Source organism: Dromaius novaehollandiae, chromosome 3, assembly GCF_036370855.1.
Source record: "Dromaius novaehollandiae isolate bDroNov1 chromosome 3, bDroNov1.hap1, whole genome shotgun sequence".
NCBI lineage: Eukaryota > Metazoa > Chordata > Aves > Casuariiformes > Dromaiidae > Dromaius > Dromaius novaehollandiae.
In genome coordinates, this window is record NC_088100.1 from 97824951 (window position 1) to 97851238 (window position 26288).

Sequence of the window (26288 nt, forward strand, 5' to 3'; positions counted from 1 at the left end):
ATCATAATAGCTAAGGTACAGCTGAGTCAGCTTTGCATAAATATTTTGGGGATGATTCTGCAAAGTGCTTATTCTTCTTTACAGATGCTTAGCATCCCCTGTTTTCACTTGTAGCTTTTGAAAGCAGACACTGCTGGTAAAATCACTTCTAGTAATGTTATTACAAGATAGTCTTTAAGACCCCTTGGCTCTAGAAGGGGCATTAGTCTCATGATAACATGTAATCTGTAACACTGCAATTTTTTTAATCTGTATTATAAAAGTTTGGTGATGTTGAGGGTTTTTTGTTTGTTTATTGTGGAATACAAGAAACAATTGCATGAAACACAATTGTAGGTCAGACAGAAAACTGCACATGCTTCATGTTTTTAAACTGAGTGCGTTTTTGAATTTGAAATGTTGACTTGATGGACCAAATAGATTTTTTTTTAAAGTACTTTTGTTTTAAGGAATTCAAACAATTGGTTCTTACCTTAGTATTTGTAGTCTATGTACATGTGGAATGTGTGAGAAAAGTAAGTTCCTGTATTCTCTGTCATAAAAATTCCAGTCCAATTTTAAGTAAGCTGTAAACAGAGCTTCACCTCCCCTCCCCACCCCCACCCCAATTCTGCATTTGGGAATAGGTAGGTCTATACCAGCTGTCTCTGAATTCAGTGTATTCTGACATCTAGTGTTGTGACCAATGTCATGACACTGATCACGTACTATCATGTGCTGCTGCAAGCAGATAATGGGAAGTAAAAGCTATAAAAATGGTTGTTGGTACTAATGGAAGTAGGAGACTGTTCTTTGAACAGCTTTTCAGTAATTGTTGGCTAAAATAGCCTATAAAAGCCTTTAGAAATCAGCTTGCAATTGCTGGCTTTTATTGCTTCTTTTGGGGGCTGTTTGTTTCTAGCCACTAGTCTGAATAATTGTGTTGAAATTTCTGGTATGACAGCGATTACAAGATGTCACCAACAAACTCTCAGAACTGAGTAGGAAATAGATTGTATTTGGAGCTTGTCAAAAAAAATAGTATAATGCCATAACTTTAGGGCTCCATCCAGTTTTCATTTCTCCTATTTCATTACTTGTTTGTGTACTACATACTTTTATAGACTTGGAAATGTCCTTTGCAAAGGCGGACATCATTGAAGTGGTGTGCAGCTTTGTATTATGGTCCTGCCATAGTGCCGAATTTTGGATCTTGTCTACCAAAGAGCTGTCTTAGTAAATTCCTTGTGTTAACTAACCTCTTAATGCAAGCATTATCTAAAACAGCACTTAAGGCATTGCGTTATTTAACAGGTCCAACTAAATATTTTAGGCCATAAAAGGCCTTTGTGTTATCTGTGCTCATTAATAGTCTTAAACATCTCTAGTTTTGCCTGTGGAATAGCTTTAGAAAACATTCATATTAAAAAAAAAAAAAAGAAAAAAAAAAAGAAAAAAAAAAGCTATAAAACTCCAAGTTTATAAATGCTGCTGCTGCTGTTAGCCTCACACAACTGAGGGATTTTTGTAATAGGTTAATGAATACCTGCAAACCTCCTGATAGGTGACATTCCATGCAGAAAAGAGAATAAGCAAAACATTTTTACCATTCATTTGCATAGAAACCTGGGGTAGCGTTGGAGGACAAGTAAGGTCTTATTTGAGTAGCCCGTGTTGATGCTGCAGAGTGGATGAATTAGCAGTTCAAACTGTTGCCAAACTACCTATGACTTTCCTTCTTTGTTTGGGCACTGTGCCTTGCTAATTCTGTCATTTTGTTTTTGGACTCAATCTTATATCTCCATATGGTGCAGCAGTATGTATGTAGACTTACCAGATAAGATGTCTTGTTGGGGAATAAGTGTACCTCAGTCAACCCTCAGTGTATCCTCCTGGTTCTTGCATTACTTTAAGGCTGTGGTGAATGGTTTCTTCCCCTTGCTGGCCAACAGCTCTCTGCTCAATTACTCAGCTTCTGAAAAATAATTTCTGATAATTTTCGTTGTAGACACTCCTAACTGATTTTTTAGTTAAGTCAAGACCTCTTAAAAATTCAAAGTCAGTAGGATCGTGCATTGAAATCTAGTGTAAGAAATTAAAGGGATGGGGTTAATGCAGGAAAAACAGTTCCTCTTTCCACCACAAAATGTCAACATTGCATTGCATTATAGTCTGTATGACCTTTATCTTGCATGCAAACAATAAAAAAAGTTTCTGCCTTGTGAGCAGTCAATATCAATATGCAGCAGTGGGTTACATACACTCTTTAAGAAAAGTCAGAAATTTTGAACTCTTTAAACAAGGTTTGGGGTTAAAGCTTTCCAGTCCTGCAACCTAAACAGTGTATGTGAGGTTTGGAGTTTACTATCTGTCTAGTATTCTAGTCCTAACAATGCCCATCGTTTTTCTTCCGTTGACTAAAGCTAGGCTTGTTCAACATCTAAGATGTGGCACAACTTGGATCCAGATCTCTTACCTTCCTGATTTGGAGCAGGGCCTCGAACCCAGCCCTCCTGTCTCTTAGAATGGTGCCTTACTGTATTCTGAACACTTGCTGTTCTTTCTTGTTTCTTAATTGGTACAAATTACTCCAGTGTTTGTGGCCTGAGGAAAGCGAAAGAATCACTTGGTAGACCAATGACACAGATTAAGTGCTTCAGGCACTATTAAACAGAAACCCACTTGTTCAAAACTTTTGAAACCTCTAGTGATAGAAGGCTATGAACTGAGAACTGTAGTCATTAATACTTGTGATGATCCAATCTGTGCCATGATTGGCCATGCAAAGGAGTTTTTCAGTGTGCAATAAATTCATCCTTCAACTAGTGTAGCTGAACTTGAACTTGGAGGCAATTTTGAGCCTTCTGTGAAAGGTAAAGTTGCTAAAGGGCTGCAATATGCAGATTACATTTACTTTGCAATATTTCTTTTCAGTTGATGGAAACTTGTTTTGGAATATTCACAGAGTGAATTTTTATTTTAAATTTCAAATTGTTGTAGTCATCGAAAGAGTACTTTGCAGCCATGCTTGTACTTTTTAACACAATTCTATACTATCCTCTCATGTTTGTTTGTTTGTTTCCCTGCAACGCCCACAGTATCTTTGTGATATTTTTAACTTGCTCAGCCAAACAGTATCTAAGCTCAATAGGAATATTTCAAGATTTAAATTAATTTTTGCAGTAAACATGTCAAGGGAGAAAAATCTCATGAATGCGTGGTATAGAAAGACTGTGTCTATAGCTAAAATAAGCAATTTATATTTTGCATGGAGTTCATCTATCTTTATATCAATAATATAAGGAAGATATCTAGTACTCCAGTGCTGAGGTCATAAGGCCATATCATAGTTTAAGATTTATGTGTTGCTGGATGGTTTGTTTATTTTATTATGAAGTATTTCTATATGGGGAATTGCACTGCCCTGTATGAACTCATGAGAACCACTAATAGGAGATCAAAGCTCTCAAGGATGCCTTGAGCAAGAAACTCTTTCACCCCCAAATACATCTCAAAATTGTCATCTGTTGTGGCAGCAGTATTCTGTAAAGTTTCCAGACTTCTGTTGTTAACCATGACGATCTTGAACAACTTGCAAAAATGGATTTATTCATGGGTCATATATGACAAGTCCATGAAAAAATGATACAGACTCCTTTGTCTTTGGGCCAAGAGAACTCAACTTTTTACTTCTGCTTGTTGTTTTTGGTGTGTTTTTCTATATACCTATTTTCTCAACAGGGCAGAAAAGAAGTTTGGTATATTGAAGTGGGAGGGATCCAGCTAGTAGGAAATAAGCCTAAAGAATTCTAATCAGATGCACTATGAACAGGTCCTATGTCAGCTTTCTAGAGAGTGTATGCCACTTTTATAAGACTCTTCCAAGGCATTGTTCTGAATACATACGTATTTTTTTTTATTTGTTAAAATTGGTCAGTTGCGGTTGTTTTAAAGTCCTGCTATAATTCCTTAAGAAAGTTATGCTGCAGATAAAAACTGCACAATGGTTTAAAAAAAAAAAAAAGTCGTTTAGCATAAAGATTCTTTAATGATTTTTTAAAGATATTCAGTGAAAGCTGTGCAAAATTATTTTGTTCTCCTTGTTCTCCCCCCAGATTTGTGCTGCAATCACCTCTTCTCTTCTAAATAAATCTTGAATGCAATTCAAGAATACAGGTGCCATTGCAATATTCTTTGCTTTTGTTCCCTTCATCTTCTCCCTTACAAATATTTTGTGAAATCCAGCCTGTGTAATCCTTCTGTCTTGGAATCTGACCCTAGGTGCTGTGCTCTCCATGGGATGGTTTTGTATTTCTGGGCAGCATCCTCACACTATGGTGCATTGCTGGAACTTGCAGATACTTCTGCCTTCTTTTTCACGCTGCCTGTGAAGTTGTGTTTGTTAGGATAGGCACATCATCTGTGGCTGCTGTGCCTTAGTCTCCAAGGCTAGACAGAATGTCCTCTGTATCAGTGTGTCCTAGAGAGAGCACCTGAAGTCTGCCAGACCTTTCCAGCTATTAAAATTGGCATGTGGCCAACCTGGAAAGAGTCCCATACTTTGGCTTCAAAAGAAAAAGAAAAGGTATATTCTGTGCTTATATACTCTTTGTGAGCATGCAAATCCCATCAGAGAATTTGCTTAGTTTTGCATTAAATCCAGTATAAAGTATCCCATTAATTCTGTCTGTTACTCCTGCTAGATAAAGTAAGCCTCCATTCTCAATCTCTCAGCTCACTCTACTGGAGAGGTGGGGATAAGGATCATTTAAACCTTGAATGCAGAATAGGTATAAATTGGGAAAGCGTGTTGAGTCTTCACCCTGTTGTCAGCCATGACTAACAAAAATATTTAAGATCTGTTCTATATGCAAAGTGATGTTTAGAACTGCAAAGAAGGTTTTAAATACTGCCAATCTTTCGAGACTATATAGAGCCAAAGCATCTTCTGCACCTGCCTTAGCAGTGGGGCATCAGTTGCTCCAAGACATTGCTATGATATCTTTTCTGGAAATTATTTGCCATGTGTTGTAATTGTCTTTTTAGTTTGTATACCAAACCATTATTCCTAATATGGATGTTGCTTGGAACTTCTGGCAGCAATAAACTTTTGCATCATCTGGTCCATATCTTGGAACTTGGTAAGGTGCTCAAGGCTACTTTAGCACTGGTATTTTTTCTAACTGCCACTGTAGGTTACCTAGCATACTTTGTATCTAATGTCCAAGCTTGATTCAGTACCTTATGTAGCTTGCTTTGAATGATACAGTAAGTGGTATGAGGACGAAACAACTGTTATGTGTTCAATGAGCGGCATCATTCCAAAAAGATGTTTTTTCCCTCTTTTGAAGAAAAGTTTAATTATTCACAGAATGTATCCCCCTTCATGTTAGACTAGGGCAGTGGTGGGTTTTGACATGGATCATTTCACAGAACATATTACAGTGGTCAGATGAGTCGTTAGAATGGGGCAAGGCAACAACCTCAGGCAGTGGGAATGTAAAATAAAGAAACCGAGGCTAGAGCAGATTGGTTGTAAATTAGGATCAGCAGAAGTAAGGGCAGTTCATTCAACTGTGTCATAACTCAGTGCTAAGTGCAGTTTAGGGCTCAGTGTAAACAGTGTAAGTAGTTTACCATTCTACCATGGAGTTCAGGATCAACCCCCAGGTTCTCATTTGAGTTTAGCTCAACACAGAAGAAACACTTTCAGGGCATTTTAGCACCAAACTGAATCTTAACTGGAACATAACTAGCATCTATTATCATTTGCATGGCTTATAAAAATATTCTTTAGTCTGATTGCAGAAACTAACATATAGAGATATTATCACATGAAAAAAGCAAGCTTATTTTGGCAAAAATAAAATCTGTTTCAGAAAACATACTTGATGCCTTAATCTAAAGAGATCAGTGAGCAACTGTAAGTAATAGTTTGAGAGTGTTTGCCTTTGTCTTGAATTTGCACTTAATATTGGCAATATTGTTAGTAGAGCTATTAGTAAATAGTAGCAGTTTTAACATTAATAACTGCGATGTGCAGTCTTTTATGCTAGGTTTGCCTGCTGAAAACCTAGATTTCATGTGTAATATCTAACGCCTTATTTGTAAGGGACTAAGTGCTGCAGAGATGGTATGCTGTTTCTCTGTGTTTATGGTTTTGAGATGACACAAGTGGAAAGTGACTCATAATCTTTTTCCCAAAGCCTATTTTGAAAACAGTGAGGAAAATATGTACATGGGAATTGTTGGGTTTTTGCGTTGAAAAGTGAGAACTATTTGTCCCTTTTTGTATCTGTTAGGAGAAACCTGCATCTTATTTATCAAATATGTTCATTTTTATATCTGTTTGTAGTCTCACTTGGTAGAAATAGTAGAACAAATATTCTCATATGGTGACTTTTGCTGCTGTTGAAACACTGTAACACATTATTCTTACAGAGCTATGTCCATCTGGGATAACAGTCTGCAGATTACTACAGTGTGCAGTATACTGGGAGCTTGGTTTGGAGCATTTCCTATTCCTCTTGATTGGGATCGGCCTTGGCAGGTTAGTATCTACACCTTTATTATAAATATATATATATTTATCTTCCAGATATGCAAGCTATACAAAAATTGCTCTGAAACTGTAAAGGTATTTTGGACTTATTGATAAACTCCTTCTACAGGGTTGTGCCAAACCGTATTTAAAATGTCATTGTAAGCATCTATTTTTCATGTATACCAGAAGTAAAATGCAGATTTTTTTAACCTCTATTTTAATAGTTTTTTCCCTCATAGATTTGTGAGTGCGTCTGTTGCTTGCAACTTTTATCATGAAATAGAGCTATCATTTAGAGATTTTGATATGAAGAAGCTGTACAAGTAGAAGGAGAAATGTGAAATGATGAAGATTGCCCTGAGTGTCTACCTTCAGTCTTGCATCTTATCTTTTCTTCCCTACCCATAAGAAAGAAAAGGTTTCCTAGTGTTTTAGTTCCCCTTTATCTTCCATGAAAGCACCAAACAGGAATGCATTTAAAATGGATTCAGCTTGATTTGTGGAAATGGTGTGGCTAAGGCCTTGTACTAAAAACTTACATTCTGATTTCAGAGGAAGTGCTGGCAAGAATTAGCTTCATAGTTGCACAGTAAAAAATGTGAAGCTGGCATTGCAGATTTCGTTCTTACAAGTTCAAGTGTCTGTGCTATTCTCTTATTTTTATTGGCATGGGAAAATGCTCCCACTAAATATAACCAAAGTCTGTAATTGCCATAAAATGATGACATTAGTAGCATTTTTTCCCCTAAACGTCCTCAATGGATACTTTCTTTCCTCATGTTACCAAACTCATCCACTCTCAACTGAGTAGTATCTACCATGCCTGTTCTGAAGCAATCATTTCATTGGTCTCTTTCAGAAATCAGTGTAACAGGCAACATGTTTTTGGTCTCTGATCTTGCAAACACATTAGGCTCACAGCCACACTGGAAATTTGTCTTCCATAAGCAGCTATCAGCTTACTTTTATGTGACCAGCTTTTCTTTACATAGGTATAATGAGATACTAAAATTTCTATTTCAAAAATACTAGTAAAGGAATAGGTGAATATATTAAGTATAAAAGCAGGTTTTCTTCCCTAAAAACACTTGTTCTCAGTATTGCAAGATGTTTCTCTTGCATGTTCTTCTGAGAAAGGTATCTGATGGCACTAGTCCATTGTTGATGGAGATTCCCAAATGTCACCCAAGAGAATCAGTGAAATGCAGCCTCTTATCTTGAAAGTCTTACTCACCTTCTTGTGTCAATGAGAGGCAAGCACTTTTTCAGCTAAGATATTAAAATGGCATGTCTCTTCCAGGAAGTTACAGTTTATTCTCATACCTTCCATCAGGGTTTGTTACATGTCTTGACTCACTGTCATTTGTGCTTTAATCACTACTTACACAGTTGATTCAAAAACTTCCATATATGTAGACATGCAAGGGCGTGTTGTCCATTTTCCTGCTTTGTGCATGATAGTTCACGTGTCAAAAAAGTCCAAAAATGCGTGTGCTTTTCTCTTTGCTTGGTGTAAGTCATTGCAAATGAGTTACTCAAATGGCATTTCTTAGTACAGAATTTGGTTTTCTGGGGTAAAAAGTTGTGTATGTAAATAATTGCAGAAAATATTGGGCAGAATTTAGAGTAAGTCTGTATACATGCATTACTCGGTAACCTAAATGTAATATTGAGTGCCATTTGAAGCAACCAAGAGAATCAGATGGGACTGCTGGATATGGAACAGGACCTAAGGGAGACCCAGGGCCTTTCAGAACAGTAGCTGGGGCCAGGCACAATAGCAGGATATCTCAAATGGCACTGAGCACCTATGCCTAGACAAATGAATCCGACCTGCACTTGTGCATACTCTTTCTCTTTTAGACACAGATACATGCCTGTGTGTACACACGTACGCAAAAATCTCAGAGACTTTGCTAATAAGCTGTGTATAGAAACTTTACTGTGCAATACCTTATGCACCAAAGATACAAGCAAAATATAAAAATCAATAAGCTCTGGTGAACAAAAGACACTAATAAATAAAGACAGATACTGTATGTACAGTTCACTTTTGGTTTCACTTGTCCATTACCTCCCTCACAAGTAGAAGACACAAGTTTGGTAATGGCCTGGCAGCTTTTTCTGCTTGAAAACAGTTCAAAGGCAATGCAAGCCAAACATGGCTGACTAAAGTTGGGCTCTGGAATCTATATTTAGACACCTAAAAAGAGACTATCTGACCAGCAAAGCATTTGCAGAAACCTCAAATACCTTGTCATTGGTTGTTTCTGGGCATGAATGCTCTCCACGGAATTCAGACAGCAACAGAAACTGTATGTCTGTCTTTCCCTATTCCTTCACCATCTCCACCTTCCTTTCTGACATACTCCTGATACCAAAGTCTGCTAGGGAGGTACTTTCCGACTGTCAATTTATGTGTTAAAGCAGTTTTCCTGTGGCTAGATCCAAAGCTTTTGCTGCTGTTTTCTCCATTATATTCTCATCATTTCTTCCCTCTACATTTTACCTTGGAGGGTTTACAATAGTGGGGTGGGGAAAGAAATTCCACTTTCCAGTTTGGGTCTGAACTGCTTGATCACTTCTTTAATTGTCATCTGAGCTGCTCAAGAGGAGCCATAGAGAAGCTTGCTTACCTGTCTTGCAGGCTGTCACTTCAACAACCTTTGAAAACTGCAGTTTTAAGTGCTAATTTTTTTAAGATCAGCTGTATAAAGGAAAATAGAAGAAACACTTTTAAAAATGTAAAGCAGCTTTTAAACTTAAATTATCTCAGCAAAGCAATCTAGTGAAGCAACAAAATGGTAACACATCTTCAGGGCAGATACGAACCTCTCTAAAGTGGCTTGTTAGAGAACAAAAGACTTCCTATTCATGACTTGCGGAAGCTGACAATTACCTGTTGATAGATATTTTTGTGATTGTGATCTCTTAAATATTGGTCACCAAAGCACAGAAGAAGAAAATGTGTCCAGGCCAGGCATTTGCAATAGTTGCCCAGGAAACACTGCTTTCCAGTCCAGCCAAGCTGAGATATGTGAATCTGCTTTTCTGGAAACACCACCTTCATGCAGTAATTAACATGGGTCATCTATTTTTCTATCTCCACTGAGTATTGATCCAACAGCTCAGCCTTCGAGTTGCGATGTAGTAGCTCTGCATTGCTGCCTCAGAAATCTTGAGTCAGTAGACATTTTTGTTCTTCAGAAGTTTGGGCCACTAGTAACAAAACCTCTGTTACAAGAGTATTCCTTTTCCTGCCCGATATTGGACGATCAGAGAAACTCATGACAAATTCTTTCACTATAGCAATGACAGAAAATGCTTCAGCTTCAGCCTACAGCAGGGGAAATAAGAATGGCCCTGATACAGGAATATGCTGTTGTTGCAGATCTTGTTGGTTGGGGAAGAAAACCTTTTATGCAGATTGTCAGTGTCCTGAGTGACTGATCTAAGTCCTGAATTTACTGGATATAAATTACTTATACATGTACTGACTAAACATAGTTGGAGGAAAAAGGGAGTTTTTTAAGACATGGGCTGGGAATGTTTTGTGTGGAGCCTAATCCATCTGATATGCTCAGGGATACACCTACAGATTAAGTTCCAAGCAAGGTCTGAAAAATGATGCAGATCCTATATTCCACGTTGGCATAAAAGTAAACACAGCCCAGTCAAAGCCAGATTACTTCTAGGCATGTGTCTGAACAAAGTATTAGGCTGTCAAGCCTTTGACATCAGCTGTTTCCCATATTAGCCAAAAAGTAGAGAGTTCGAGGATTGTAATTCTGGGATTTACCCTTCTCAGATTCAAAAAGGTGCTTGAATGGAAGCTTGTTCTTTGGACTGGAAACAAGTTTTTGATATAAGAACAAGTTTGACTGGTGGTTGATTTCTTTTTCATGTTTGAGAATCTTAGTTGCAAACAAAAATAACTAGAGAAGAAAATCTGTAATGAGAATGGTTCTGCTCTAGAACAGAAAGTATGGTTCTAATGTTTCTGTTAGTTATTATGGCAAGTATTTATGGAGTAACAAAATGTGTTATGGAAACACAGCTGCACTTGTACCTTCAACTTCAGGCGATTCATTATTTAAGTGGTATTGTAGACAAGGCTAAAAAATTGTTACAAAAATCAGGTCAAAATTAGTTGAGGAGAAACACTGTATGACAGGGCAAACCAGAGGGGGTTGCTGCTGCTGCTGCTGCTGCTTGTGGGCTCTGTTTGTGGCCCTGAATTGCCAAAAGTTAGCAGTAACATCTGAAGTTCAGCAGGTGCAGAAATGGATTTGGAGTGAAAAGTACTATTGCTATTGATTTAGCCCTGTTGGAACAATCTAGTACAACTTGAGGCTCATACAAGGAGTTAAGCACCATATCTTGAATTGTCATATATTTCTGCTTGATCAGGATTTAGCAGATGCTTTGTCAAATCTAGTGTCTAATTTTAAATTGACCGTAGTCCAGCCCAGAGAGCATTTCATTCTTAAAGGCACTTATGTGAAGTGACAGTTTTATTTATAGAAATTGCTTCAACTGAAAATAGCCTGTAGTCACTCACTTGAAACAAACAATGAGGTTGAAGGAAGGAAAGAAGGTGGGTACTGAGTATGCTGGACTCCCAGTGGAGTATTAAAACTGCCCACACTTCTCTGTGAGGCACGTGTTGTCTGAATACATATGACAGTTCTTCTGATATCACTCTGTGGATGCTTTGTGGGAAATGGAGAAAGGAAAAAAGAGCAGTTGAGGGCAGCATTATATTCATTTTTTGCCAGTCCTCAGCTGTCCATATTGATGCTAAAATCTTTTCCCACAGTCTCACAGAACTGAAAAATGACAAGGCAGTCATTCCTTTACATCATGCTTGATATCAGTTTGTCTGATATATCTTTCACAATAATGTATTGTCACTTTAAAGTACTTCAAAATCATACAGAGTGAACTTGATACGAAATTCATCATCAGGAGTCCCAATTGGTCTGCTAATGGCTAAAATCAGAATGCTACTTCATCCTTAGTTTTTCATAAAGCAAGGAAACCATACTGGTTCTTTACACACATACAATAAAACCAAGATAAAAACAGATGTCTCAGAAAAATTTTATTTTCCATGTTTATATTTTGAAAAATATATTTCATACAGGGGATATTCAGACTAGTGGGCCTGTCTACATTTAAAAATAATAATGTAAAATGCATTCTTTTTCTTAGCATACAGCAACTTTTACTCTAAATAAAACTTAATAGGAACAGAATATTGTTTTGGAAACAAAATGATATTCATTGTCTGAATAATGCTTCAAAATGGAAATGAAATATAAAGCATTTTTGTTAGAAATATATATTACTGAAAGTTGGTTGGTATCCTGATGATTGATTGTGCTTCATTATTCCATTGATCTTTAAAGAGAAGTAAATTTTATATATAATTTGGCTTTTGTAACTATGCAAAACAGTTTAAGTAGACCTACTCAATCTGCAGTTCTTACTGTTATAGGTGTAATTCTGCATACCTATCTGAGGCAAAGGTAAAGATGTAAAAATAGTTGCCAAGAATGCAAGCAAGTTAGTTTCTACATTAAGGTTACATTACTGTAAAAAACAAAATACTTTTCAAGACATCCTCTACAGGACATGTTTCAGCTTACTACAGTTGTCAGTTGTAGAATAAGGATTTACAAATGTCTTGAGATTACTATCAAATTCTTAATTTTAAAAATAGTTTTGTGAGACTTAATTGTTATCATTTAAATTAGGCTATCCTAGATGTTGTTCAAAGGACTTAAAGGATCGTGCATGCATGTCTTGTTGCCTCCAGCCCTCTGATATGTAGTGGCAATGTAAGGGTTAGGATTAGTTAGGACAGTTCTAGCAAAGAAATAGGAAATAGTTTCCTTTGCTACAGTTGCTCACAGTCTTCAGAAACACACACGCACACTCTCGCTCTCTATAGGTGCTTTACAAAACACTACTTAATTACTGTGGAGCTCATAAAACTATCCTGAAATCAGTGAGGGGAAACTTTACCCTCTGTGCAAGTACTGTCACCGAGAAGGTGGAACATGGTCACTGCTAACACTAGTAGTGCTGCACAGACATGACAGGCTACCCAGAACATGGATGAAATAACAGTTAGAACATGGGCAAATTAACATTGCACTTTGTAAATATTAGCATTTGAATCAATCTGTGCTCAAAAAAAGTGCTATGGAATCTTTAGAATCAGATTTGTATGTCTGGTAGTCTTGTAAAGGAAGAGGGGAAGGAGACATCTGAAATGGAAAAAGTGTGCTTTACTAAAGAAGGTCGTGTGAACCACTCAAAAATAGGTAACTTTTCAGACTGTTTCAAGTTGATGTTGTACTTTTAATAACTGCACATTATTAGGATCTTAGCTTCATGTGTCATCTGAGAATTGGCACCATAAAGCACTACTGTACTGACATCACAGAAGCAGAATGAAATCATTTAGGTGTTACTAGATGCATTGTGACACATCCTCTCTTTGCGTAGCTTGAGATAATTTAGTTGCAGAACAAGATGGTATAATTAAAGACTAAAACCTTATCAGCATGCTTTGTATGCTATAGAACTAGTATTCCAGACATCCCATTCCTCTTTGACAAAAACTGAACTTTAGAAAGAGTGAAGTTCCTGGTTTGATTGCATATTTTGATACAAGATTCTTAAAACATCTTCCTGTGTTCACGTTGTGTACGCACACGCACACACACGCATACACACACGTGCCCCTGTGTTTTTTCCGTGGTGTAGTTTTGATCTATAGTAACTGTTAGTACTGATTAAAAAGTGACTTTGAAACAATATTATGCCTAAGGTGTTTTCGTATCACTAAGTAAAAGTGAAATCAAAGCATCTGTTTCTACTTTATACTATATGCTTAAAACATAGCATGTAGTGTTGATTTTACACAAGTGAGTTGATTGACTACCATGTAATTTAGCCAACGTGACTGTAAATATTAGCCTAGATACCTCACAAACATTTGTAACCTGAAAAAGCATCTGTGGAGAATCCTGGGTACAGTTGTTAGTCATTTGAAGGAGCTGAAACACAACTACAAATTCTTGCACTGCCTTGCTACTCTTAATAGAGGTTGGAGGGTTTCACTCTTGTACTTGCTTCTGGATATATTACCTACTGTAAAAGTTCTGTTGTTAAGGCAATTGCCTTATGTGAGCAGACAGGGTAGTATCCAGTGTTCTTTTAAACAGAGGTAGAGGCTTGTTCCACTTCAGTGGGGTCATCATTGTTTATTTAATGGTATGTTTTCTTCATGTAAACCTTTAATGGTGAGATCAAAGCCAGTTACGCTTTCTATGACTTTAGAACGCAAACCCCCCAAAACAACTTCTAGTTACAAATGCCAGCCTGAAAAAACTCACACTTTCCTCTCCTCAGCATGTGCTTGTCAACGCACACATTCTGTACAGTGTGATAAGACCCTTCTAGTTAAATATGCATGCAACCGAAATAGATTAAAGGCATGTAGTGACATTTTTAAGACACTATGGATTAAACAATCAAGAATTTAAGGCATGTTAGAAACTGGGAGGGAAAGTAATTGTGCTCATTTATTCAGTTTTTAAAGGAAACTTACTAAAGGTCTTACATAGCTTTTTAATTGACAGAAATGGATCTTTTGAAATAGTAAGCACACAAAAAAAATCACAGTTCAGGAGTATGAGAAGAGCACTCATCTAGAGAATGGAACGAATTTACTAAAAAACAAGTACAGTAGATTGCCCCACTATATTTGCATGTATATTATTAAACTTCCAGCAGTCAGCTGTATCCTTTATATAATGTTAAACAACTTCACTAGGGTGTTGCTGTCAGCTTTGGCCTATAAGAATCTGGCCTTTATATCCTTATCTATGTATATGCAATTCCCATTGCATGAGATTTAAGTTGCACATTTGTAACAGAGGGCAAAACTATCATGCAGTCAGAATTCTGATTTAACTAACTAGGTGCATAGTACTGCAGAGCTAGATACTTTGCTGTGATCCTGCAGCATGCTCTGCTGTCCATGCAAGATGCTGAGCATTCTCACAGCTGGCGTTCCAAAGGACACTTGGCAGCCTAGCTCATTTGTGTCCTGAAAGGCTGGCATTCCTGCTTGGAGACCTTTTTCTTAAAATAAGTTCCAGTTTATATTAGAAGCTTTGCAGTTCTGTAGTGCCTATTCAGCTAGCCTAATGAAATCCCTGTTAAATACTATCACCACAGCCAGATGGAAGAAGAAGAAAAAAAACCAAAAAAACAGGTGCAAAGAAAATTGTTCCTTGAAGCAAATAGAAGTCGAAATTGTTTTGCATTAACCGCTGGCCCATGCTTCATCCCTTAGAATGCAATTTTTGTGCTTGTTAAGTGTGTATGTGAACATTTGTTTTTCCCAAGCAACTATTCAGATTGCTAGTAATGATACACATATTGTTAGAATTGGCCTTTTTCCACATGCATTTGACATGTAAACTGACTGTTTTCACATCAGACTGTCAGGGTGCTAGGTGATGCTTCCCAGCTGCTGGAATAGACAAGGCAGTTCACAGTAGTTTTCTGAAGAATGTTCTGTCCTGTCCTCCTTGCTCCCCACACTCTTCTCTCCAAAAACAACCTCCTTCCACCTCAAAAAAGTACAGTTAGGGATGCTGCTTAGTACCTTATATACCTGCTGCTGACCCAGCCTAAATGTGGCATCAGTGATGGGGTAGAAGTGTCAGTTCCCTTGGTGGCAGAAGGGAGCATGAAGTAGGAGAAATTGAGCTGTGTAGTTCTCAAAGGGTGAAAGGTATGGATTACGAATTGCATACTTTAAACATGTGGAATGGAATCTTGTTGAATAGGCAGATGGGTAGTAGCCATTTAGATTTTATCATTTAGTCAGAGGCAGTTAGTACAGAGTCAGGGAGGCCAAACCAAATTTAAGATGTAATACAGAAAACAGGGCAAAACTTGACCAATAAGTCAATTTTAAAAGGTCAAGCAGAGAGTTATTGGATCTCAGAAAATAAGGCCAGAAGCTAATGCAAAATAAAGCAGCCCCATTTCATTGATGGACAAGTTACACTGCATTTACTACAGAGTAAAAAGCATACACAAGGACTCTTATTTCAGTGCAGCTGATGTGCCACATCTTAGTCTGCCCTTTGGTAACTTGCTGCTTTAGACACACCTTTGGGTGCATCTGGCTATACGCAGCCTGAAGGCCATTCCAGCAGTCAAGAGTGAAAGGTGTAAAGCTCATACCACTACCTTCAGGGGGTTCTGCCCTTCCTTGAGGGTTAGAGGAAAATAGCATAAGGATAACAACTCTCTTAAATCCAGGGTTTTAACCCCTGTGCTTAGGGAGGGCCAACTGGCCTCAGAAGGCTAATTAAACTGCCTTCAGAACTGCTCTGGGCCATCTGAGCAATATAGTAAGACTGAGTACATGGCCTAGTACCCTTCCTTTCTGTGCCACTAGAAGAGATGAGTAGTGTTTCTTGCCTCTTTTATAGTCAGTGAGACAAGATGTATGATTTCTCTCCTTTGCCCCTTATCTCTGCCAGCCGCCATTGGTGAGGGGTGGATTTCAGAGGTCAGAGGGTCATGTGTTGAGTGACAGAGTCTGAAACTTCTGTGAGTTAATACTGGTTTTAAAAAGAGAAGCAAGAACTGAATGCTTTGGAAGGCAGACAGAGGCACTGTTAATATAAAAAAGTTATATAATTCAGGAGAACTATTCAGAAACTATACTCCCAAGTTGTAGTTCAGTCAGGAGGAATAAGCTACAACAATTATCAGAGATACTTTTAATCATACCAACAATGGCCCACTATACACAAAATACCAAAAGACAAAGGGGCTATGGGATTATCAGGGATATTGATTTATTAGCTAAAGGAACACAAAAGATTCAAACAGTCCTAGCAATATCAAGCTATACTTCTGAAAAGCAGATAGGCAACTACAGATTCACCTAATGTAGGTAAAATTTAATGAAGGATTATTGATCAGTCACAGATAGTGAACTTGATGCAAAAGAAAAAAAAGATTGCTAGATTGCTAAGTCATGAAGCCTTTGTCAATAGTTCTGTGGTTATTAAAGAGGTATTTGATTTCACCAGTGGATAGGAAAACATGAATTATGTTTCAATTAAATGTTACTGAGTGAGCAGCTTTCATAGCGAAGGTAAACATCCTATCTCTGCAGGGGCTTTTTTGTTGTTTTGTCCTTTAGACATATGTAATGGCCTGCAAAAGACTAGAAATAACTTGATTACATTTCATTTAAAAGTTGAAAAGATCCACCTGAAGCATAAGTTTAGCCAAGGCCACAAACTCAAGTGAGTTTTAAATATGCACAGTATCTTATCATGCTTAAATATCGCAAGGCTTTTTATAGAAGATCTATAATGACACTGTTAAATGAATGAAAACGAACAAGTCTTTGGTTTGACAGGCAACAGCCAAAATATTCTGCAACAAACACAAATAGCAGAAATGCAATGGCCAAAAATAGAAGAATGAAACAAGGTCAATAAAGAGTACCTAAGGCACCTTGTTTATAGTCATCTTTGCTACACTCCTTAAGACCTCCAAAAAACATAAAACTGCAAATGCTAAGGAATGTGAAGACAAAACAGCAAAGGACAAAAAAAAGTTACTCTAACTCCTAGTTAAAATTCCTATGATCAAAGGATATGAAGAAATATACTTCTCCAAGCCATAATGAAGTGAAGAGAGGAATCAGAGCTAGAAAAATGAGTGAAAGGAGGGAAAGTACCATTTAGAGTAAGTTGATTTGATACTCATGAACTGTAAATTAAAAGGAAGTAGAGAAGAAGGCTGGACACTGAGATGTGGATATTTTCTTTAATGTCTAGTGCATTTCTCAGTCCCCTTAAGGACTGCAGAAGGTGGGAACATTCCCTTACTAAAAACAGGGGGAAAAAAGGAAGAAAGGTGAGCATATTTGCTTCAGGAAAATGCACTGAACAGCAGGAGCTGTAAAACTGTCCTTGGAAAAAAGAATATGTAAAAGAGAATTTTGAGGAGTGATGGGAACACAGTTTATTCTGCAATAAACAGTTTTAATTGCCAACTGAGCTGGGACTTCATTGAATGCAATATATAGTTGACTAGTAATGTCTGCCACATCTGAGGACAGACTAGTTAAAGTTCTTTTCAATCCCTCCTCCCTGAAAATCAGCACTAATTTAAAAAGTTGGATGGGGGAAATCCCATTAATTCTTTGCCTCAATGCTAGAGGCTTTGTGAAAGCAAGTCGTCTATATTGAGTCAGTTCCCTGTCCTTATACTAGGAAATGAATCCTTCTTGGAGTCTTCAACATAATTGGCTTACTAAGTGTTTGCTGAATGGGGTGCAAGATAGTTCAGTCAGTTTCCAAACTTATATTCCCTTCCTACTGCTAGCCAGAGGGGAATTCATCCCTTTGCCTACTTTTCAAGACCAAAAGGAAAAAAATCTCTATTTCTATCTCAGTACATGGTCTTATTTGAAAATTGGTTCATTTATACACAGCTCTAACAATTTCAGAATGCCATGGGAGGGTGGAAGAAGAATTTACAAAGAGATCTCTAGTTTCCAAATGTGTGCAGCAGAATGGGAAGTTAGATTTTCAGTAAATCTAGCTGAACTCTCCAGGAAATATACACTTAAGTAGTTCACATAGTTTTGGGAGTATCAAACTAAAGTCTGCAATAGCCAGAAGCCTGGTTACATTTTAATGCACATTAATTAAAAACTGTATAACAGCATTTAGTGTTCATGATGATGTACGTATGATTGTTACACTTTTGGCATTTTTAGGAAAGCATGTCAAGCTTTAAAGTAGAATAAGACTCTGTCGTCTTCAGTATCTAGATTACACTGAGAACTTGTGCTCACGAAGTACAAAAAAAACACAAACGTTTTTCTCATTGTCTGCTTTTACCTGGTATGCTATCCTCAGGTATGGCCCATTTCCTGTTCCCTCGGAGCTACCTTTGGCTATACGGCTGGTCTGATTATTGCACCTTTGTGGATACATTGGAACCGGAAGCTGCTTACATATAAAAGCAGATAACTGGAGCAAAGAGAGACAAGGTATTTCTTTGTGCAGATTCCATACAGACTGTGCAAAAGTTTTATAGAGATATATTTTTTTATATATATATATGTACCTATAGTCAAAGCAAAAGACTATCCAAATTCATTTTGAATATTTCGGGCCAAGCGTCTCCACTCAATAGCATCACACGGATGCTGTTTCAACATGGTGCAGTTGTTGCTTTCTGTAGACTATGTAACCCTGAGAGATTATACCTTCCAGTCTGAATAAAATATTTCAACAGATGTGGCGGTTTCTTATTACAAGTTCATTGAGTTTGATTTTATTCCTCTGGATTTCACTGGTTGCAGAAGGCAGAATCATAGTTTTAGCTTTCAAACCTGTAACAAGTTCGCTGTGTACTTAATGCACTGTATTTAAAGTCAGTAGAATTTCACAGTAAGCCTGGCCATTGTCAAATGTATCTCACGTGATCAAACAGCAGTTTATGCATCTTGAGCCTATTCTCTTCTTCACTGTGTGTTTCTTTGGAGTTAGAATGGCTATAATAGCTTCATCAAAAACAGTCTTCAGTCCTTTCTGTGTTAAAGCTGAACACTCCACATAGCAGTAGGCTCCTATCTGTCAAGAAAATAAATTAGTTCAATAGCAATATATTTCAGCTATTCAGATCTATCTGCAACTATTGCAATTTGTTTCAATAGTGACACTTCAGTATTTGGCTGTGATCTAGAAAAGTCATCTCAGCATGGTTTCCCCTCTAACAAAACAGAAGATTGGCCAAAAGACACAGATCTGCAATTTATTTGGTTTAGTTTCAGAAGGAAGCATGTTAAAGCAGCTCTTTGGATTGGCAGTAGAAACCTCTGACATTTTTGATAATTAATGTAAATAGCAAAAAAAGAATTACATGACCAATTTATGTTTCAAAAATACGTCTTTATAAGTGTCCTGATACACAGAGCCCACCCAGTGTGTTAAAAGGGTGGTATAGCATTCTGAAGTAATTTCCTGAAGATGCTTCCAACATTCTAATTATCTCCGACTCGTGCTTACGTAGTTCTTACTGCGTTTATACATACAAAGTTAGAACCATTACTAATAGGGAAATGCTATTACATAAGTATGCTTGTTAGTTTTATTCAACAATATAGTTAAATCTTGTTTACTGATAAGCAGTCATGAGATTTCATATGTTGACAAGTAAAAGAAATGGGCAAAACAATAAAGAAGGAAAAAGTCAACTGGAAATAGGTTTTTTGTTTCTTTGCTACTCAGTTTCATTTAGGAGTATCCAGTTTACCTCTTTTGCTAACTTCTGTCCTTGATCCACAGATACAGGCTTCTCTTTCATATCATTCAGTCTTGCCAGAGTTTTTGGGTCATCACGAAGATCAATCTAGCAAGAAAGATTGCAGTCATGTGCAATAACTATACTCATTTTAAACAGAAGTCTGCAAGCTATGTGATACCCTCTTTTTTTTTTTGCTTTAAAAATAATGCAAAATTATTTATTTAATGCAGTACTACTTGTATAAAAAATGGAGTCATATTACAGTTCAGAACATGGATCCTTACTGATGTAAAAGCCCTGGAAATTTAGGCTGTTAACTACCTTTAATCCAGAAAGAGTAAACATTTATTTCCTAATTCAGCTTTTCAATTAGATGTGGTTATCTCAGGATGTATATCCAGAAGTGACAGCAAGACTACACAAACATAATAGCAACGTGGGTCACCTTGTAATTGAAGTCCAGTTCACAGCCCACAAAAAGCAAGAGGAAATTATCTCACCTTTCCCCTTGCTCCTTAGCTTCAGCAAATACTGGATCTGACCAAGAGCTGCAGACCAAAGTAATTCTAATACCCCTCCCCATGTTATTACATGAATAATCTTTATTCATATAACAGTACCACATTAATATGAACAGGCATTTTTATTTGGTAAGTCCCATGACGTTTTATAAAGTCACATAGCAAAATGCAGCCAATCTAGCAACCCATTTTAAGATCCCTCCATACTCATGTAGCAATGCATTTGTTTTAACAAAATGGAGGGGGCTCATTAGAGAGCACCACAGATCTAGGTTTTTTCATTAGAGTAGTTCCTCCAAAGCCAAAAGGAGGTGCTGCTCAGGTCCTGCTGCTAGCACTCCAAGCCCAAAGAAAGGGCACGATAGAGTGATCTGAAATATTTAAATAAAGTAGAAGAGAACCAGATATACCTGTGTTCCTACTAATAAAAAGGGTACATTAGGTGCATATTCCTTTAACTCCGGTACCCACTCTTCCTTCACATTTTGAAATGAAGCAGGGTTTACCACTGAGAAGCAGATAAGGAAGACATCGGTCATAGGATAAGATAAAGGTCTCAGACGATCATAGTCTTCCTGAGAAAGAAAAATTCTGTTATCTGCAATGTTAAACTGTTGCTTATATTTTTGTTCATTTTAACAGTTATATTCAGGAACTGTATTCATATTTCAGGAAGTTTGCTGAAGCAAACTTTGACTGTTTACAACTATTCTAGTTTAGTTGGTGTGGCTGTTAGTGCAAAATCTGCATACGAAGGTAATTATATGTGAATATAAATATGAAAAAAAAACCCTTTGGCTGTGTTACCAGCAGTAGCAACTTACCTCTGTAATAAGATATACAGAAATAAGATATACAGAAGACTATCCTTTAAAAAGCTTTCATTTAAAGAAAGAAAAAAAAAGGTTTATTTATGGTTAAAATATACTTGCAGAGCAAAGGCTAGGATTTGTTTGACCAAAGAGAAATAAACAGATGTGCCTGCCATAGAGCAATCTGGCTAGGCTAGGCTAGGCTAGGCTAGGCTACATTACAGCTGTTCAATGCACTTTACCTAGGGCCTCTTCTCTTTTGGAACTTGACTTGAGGTGATATTAAGTCCTTCCTTAGAAGTTTCTTTCTGTTGCTTGAAAACTGTACCGTCTCATTGCTGACGATCAGGTCAGACACGGTAGGGATCAGAAGGCAATTCCTTTGTCTAGTCTCTGCTTTCTGTAAGCATAGTAACCCCAGCTAACATTGGGAAGGAACAGAAATTAAAGAGCAAGTGTGTGTTACAGAGCAAAAATTAAAGAGCAAGATAGTGTTTATCAGAGGAAAAGGCCACCCAAAAGACATTAATACCCTCTTACAGGGCAAGGAGAAGGATAAAGGTGTGTAAGTGTGAAAAGGTTATTATTGCTGTCATTTACAGCCATAGCATTAAAGTCTTACTGCAAAGGCATGGAATACCTTAGCAACAGAAGTACCTAGCAGCATTGTCCCTACTGTAAAATAGGAAGAGTCCCTCCAGGAGGAAAGATGGAAAGTGGCTTTCACCACATTTTTTGGCTAAGGGCAGGAGGGAACAAGCCCCATCTTCTCTCTGCAAGGCTTGTTTTGGTCTATGGCACTGAACAGCCCTGCTGTTCCTACCTCACACTTTTTTTTTTTTTTAACATAAATAAAAAAGATACAGCCCAGGCATTGCACAGACAGCAAAGAATGCTGGTTTTGGAATCTCTTTTCCACAGCAAACACCAGTGCAGGGTTAATCAGTGGGCTGCAGCTGCCTCCCTCTTCCCCATGTAAGCTCCCCATCTTAATTAAATCTCACAAATATTGGAACGATTTGTTCATTAAATGCAAAGACAGAAGTGTAATTCAACTCCATGTTTGAAACAAGCCAGAAAATTCAATTTTCATTTCCTTGGCAACTGTCACATTAACAAATATTAAATGTACAGTTGCACCCTCAAAAAGGCCTTCATTGACTAACTGTTAAGTTTGAAAGACTGTATCACTAGAATTTCAGAAAACACATGAGAACTTCCACAGAATAGTTTCTGCTAGACCATCTTTTCTTTTGGAAGGGGACACCTATGGGAAAAGAGCGTTTCTCCTGTCATGAAATGGAGAAAAGACATATGAGAACATACACTCTAGGAGTGTGCCTGTGTAAGGAGGTGGTCATTTGCCAGTACTCTACAGTGTCTGTTTTCAGAATATTCTTATTTGTAATCCATATTCTCATGTGTAACTCTGGCTATATAGACACAGCCAGTCTTGCATGTGCTACAGTTTTGTCAATAAGGTAGACCATGCTTATCTGTAAACATGGTTACACAATTTTGCAACCACAGTAGATGAAATATTTGATGGGCCTTTTTGGAGACCAGTTGTTTCTCTATTAATGTCAGCTCCTATCCTGCTCCACAAGAAAAACCTGGTCATCACGGCTGCAACCTAAGTGGTATTTACCACAGAAGGCAGAAATAAAGTTTTAAAAAAATCACAAGAACTCGAAACTATTCAACATTCAGTTTTTTAAGTGTGTATTTTATGTTTCACTTGTACTACTTAATGTAGGTAGAGCCTGCTCAGGGTAGCTACTCTGTTTTCTCAAGTGGAGATCAAAATCCTAAAAGAAGATTCTCAACTGCAAATTAGACTCGTCCCTGGAGTATAAAATCTTCATATAGTATGCAAGAACATGCAGGCAGATCAGTCAATCACTCTCAAATTCAGCTTTACTAAATCATATGTTGGGTATTACTGAAAAAGTAACTAAAAAAATTTTTTTTAAAAAGTAACTGAAAGAAATCCTAGTTTACAATCATAATTTATTCCCACCACTAAAGAGTTGCCTTCACTACAAAGTCTTATCCCGGGTTACAGTAATTAGAGCACTGTCTGCATTAAATATTGGAATGGTGAAAGCATTTCACTGTCACCAGAAATTACTGTTAGTCCAGTGACCCTAGTTAATCCATTTCAAGTTGCAGACAGACCTTTTATGCATGGTAAATACTAATCATTTTCAGATCTCAAAGGCAGATTACATTTGCATGACGTACTTTAAAACTTGCATATTTAGTTTGTCTTTTTAAGCCCTATTGGATACTAATCTTTGTACATTCATCCACATCTTGGTACTGCACCTCACTTCCTAAGTGTTTATCAGTGGACATCTGGAAGTGAACAATTTCACTGCTTTTTAAGCAGTGTGCATTGCTCAACTCCTTTCCTGTTCCTGCATCTGTTAATATGCTTTTTGATTTATATCCCATTCCTTCTGCAGTGGGCCAGCTACGGGTCCATGCTGTGTAATTACAGTGTTAAACTGAAGACAGCTACAGTGTGATTGGATGCTTTATGTACCACAGCCAGAGCTGTACATGGTATTCACTACAGTAACTTGACTACACTTCTGCTTACTTAAATTATCAGAGAATTTGGCTACACCCACCAATGCTGCTGGTTGAAACAAGTCAATGCTGTCAGGCATCTCTTATTTAAGCCCTGTCTATGCTACAAAAATTATGTTCATACTGATACTAATAGTGGCCTACCACCAGTTGTTTTAATGTGACCCATAATTCTAATACAGCCTCCCACCACATTCAGTACTATGATGATTAGACTAGTCCTGGATCCTCCTAAGGCAGATCATGGCTTAAATATTACCAACATCTAGTAGTCCATCTATGCTAAAGAAGACTCATTCCACTCCTCAACAACCCTCAGAAATAATAATCAAAAACTGAAAACTTTCTCTCATGTATTAGACATAAATAATTGCTGCACTTAGTAGAAGCATAAGAAATACTATATGAATTTAGACTGCATATTAGAGAAGCCGGCAAAAATCTGATTGCTTCAACTATAATTTATTTCCTGAATCTAGTGTAAATGAAATAAATGTACTTTATTCTAAAATTAAATGCAATGGCAAAATCTAATTATACGAGTCAGTCAACATAAATTCCAATTTGAGTGCACACAGCACACTTCACAGCAATTAAATTTCCAATCTAATTTGGGGCGGCACTGCATGTATTTTGGGGCATTAAAAACATTTTAAAAATTTAACTGGAATATTTTAAGAATATGAATATGATGGGCAAGAAATCCACTGAGGATCAATAATGTACAGCACACTTCTCAAAAAATCCAGTGTAGTGAGGTAGCTCATTCTCCAATATACTCGGGACTTTAAAACAATATTGTCTGCCATCTGCTGAAGCAGATGAATACAGATAAGAAAACATGATGAAAATATAAGAATTGTAATAACAACTTTCAGCACATTGGATGCAAGTGTATCGGCTGAATTAACGTTATACAGAGCTTCAGTCCTTTATGGACACCCTGTAAAAGGTATTACATTGCAACAAGACTGTCCTTTGGTATCACTGTGATACCTCGAGACAGCTGCCAATAGGGAACAGTTCCTACAAGATGCAGGAACTAGTGATTTGTCTCAGCTTCTCAACTACAAACTGGGGAGGCCTATTTTTTTTTTTTTGGTTTTTTTTTTTTTTTTGGTAAGAGGGAAGAAAGGAAATTCATACTTTTAAAATTTTGTTTTCCCCGATTTTAATTTTCTAAAGGTAAATCTAGCATTTCCTCTATTTTAGCTGTTTAAAATCTCTCCTTTATGTCTGTTTTTCCATCTGGTATAGTACCTAATAATCCACCTCTCTTTGGGTTTTTCTTTTGCCTTGTATTGGAATACTGAATCACTGAATTTCACTGTACTGTGGATGTTTGGATGGATTTGTTTTAGCACATCCAAAACCTGGCTGTTTCTTTTCCTGACCTTTAGCTGCTCAGAAAAAGAGGTCTCTAGGAACTTTTTGCCTGTAGACGGAAGAACAGTCTTGCAATTCTGCAGGAGAATATTGTTCTTCATTTCAAGGGTTTGCTCAGACTGAAAGCAGGATGCACTGCTGCATTTCGAGCAAGTTATATAATTGATTTTAAATTAATACTTTTGCCCATTTCCATGGATGTGAGCTGGAAGGCATGGTTAAAAACACACAAACTGTATTCCCAACTCTGCCACTGACATATTTTGTAGCCCTGAGTAAATTATTATCCTCTCTTTACTTGCATCTTCCCATCTGTTAGGGTGCCCCATAGGGGTTTACTGGCTTAATAACACATTAGTCTTTGCAAAGTACTCCAAAAGCCTTTGATGTACATAGCTTATGTGCAATGGGATATTTTTTAAAAATAAATTAAGACACACTGAAGTCCAGTAATTCTCTGGGCAACCTTCTTGACCCACAAAAAGCAGTATTTGCTCCTATTTATTATGAAACTGAAATAAGAGGTGCAGTCATACCTGAGATCTCACATTACTAGAGCCTGTGTAGCTCCCCTGTATTATCATATCACCTTTCCCCCTGACCAAGTTAAAGTGATGGAGACAGTGATCCTTACCCCTCTCTTAGTGAAGTGAGACCACAGGCCTCTTTCTCGTCTGGAATGATATTAGGGTCTCTCTCTCTCTACCATTTGGAGAGGTGAAAGATAATTAGAGAAGCCTTCTTTGTAGTCAATACCTTCCGGCACCTTGACAAGATGTTTGCGGAAATATACACCTCTTGGATCTGCTATTAAAGGTCATCAAAAGATTTTAATCTAGATCTGTTTGATTTTTCTCTCACAAATATGAGGACGGGCTTCTTTAAACAAATAAGAGAAACCAAATTCTTAAATGTCATAGCATTAGTGGCAAGGTGTGTTGTGCTTATGTTTTAATCCAGGCCTGGTCTGTTGTACTCTTATGAAACCAAAGAAGTTAAGGATTTTGTGTGTCTTGCAATTTAGGAAAGAAATTTAACTATACATCTCCGCGTAATACTGACATAGTCTTATAA

General features: G+C 37.3%; 2 protein-coding genes across 3 annotated transcripts in view; one reads left to right on the forward strand and one right to left on the reverse strand.

Annotated features, from left to right (window-relative positions):
* Nucleotides 1–18890, forward strand: part of PIGF (phosphatidylinositol glycan anchor biosynthesis class F) — a 24296-nt gene extending 5406 nt beyond the window's left edge. Inside the window, exons 5-6 of the mRNA XM_026121195.2 lie at nt 6421–6529; nt 18508–18890. Of these exons, the coding sequence (XP_025976980.1) occupies nt 6421–6529; nt 18508–18621 (223 nt within the window). The 3' untranslated portion in view covers nt 18622–18890. The remainder of the gene's footprint in view (nt 1–6420; nt 6530–18507) is intronic.
* RHOQ (ras homolog family member Q) overlaps nt 11613–26288 on the reverse strand; it is a 26577-nt gene continuing 11901 nt past the window's right edge. Inside the window, exons 3-5 of one of the 2 annotated variants that reach the window (XM_064509564.1) lie at nt 20832–20996; nt 19910–20005; nt 11613–19223 (exon numbers count right to left, since the gene is read on the reverse strand). In XM_064509564.1, the coding sequence (XP_064365634.1) occupies nt 19191–19223; nt 19910–20005; nt 20832–20996 (294 nt within the window). In that variant the 3' untranslated portion in view covers nt 11613–19190. Of the gene's footprint in view, nt 19228–19909; nt 20006–20831; nt 20997–26288 lie in introns of both variants that reach the window. The other variant, XM_064509563.1, reaches the window with a different exon arrangement.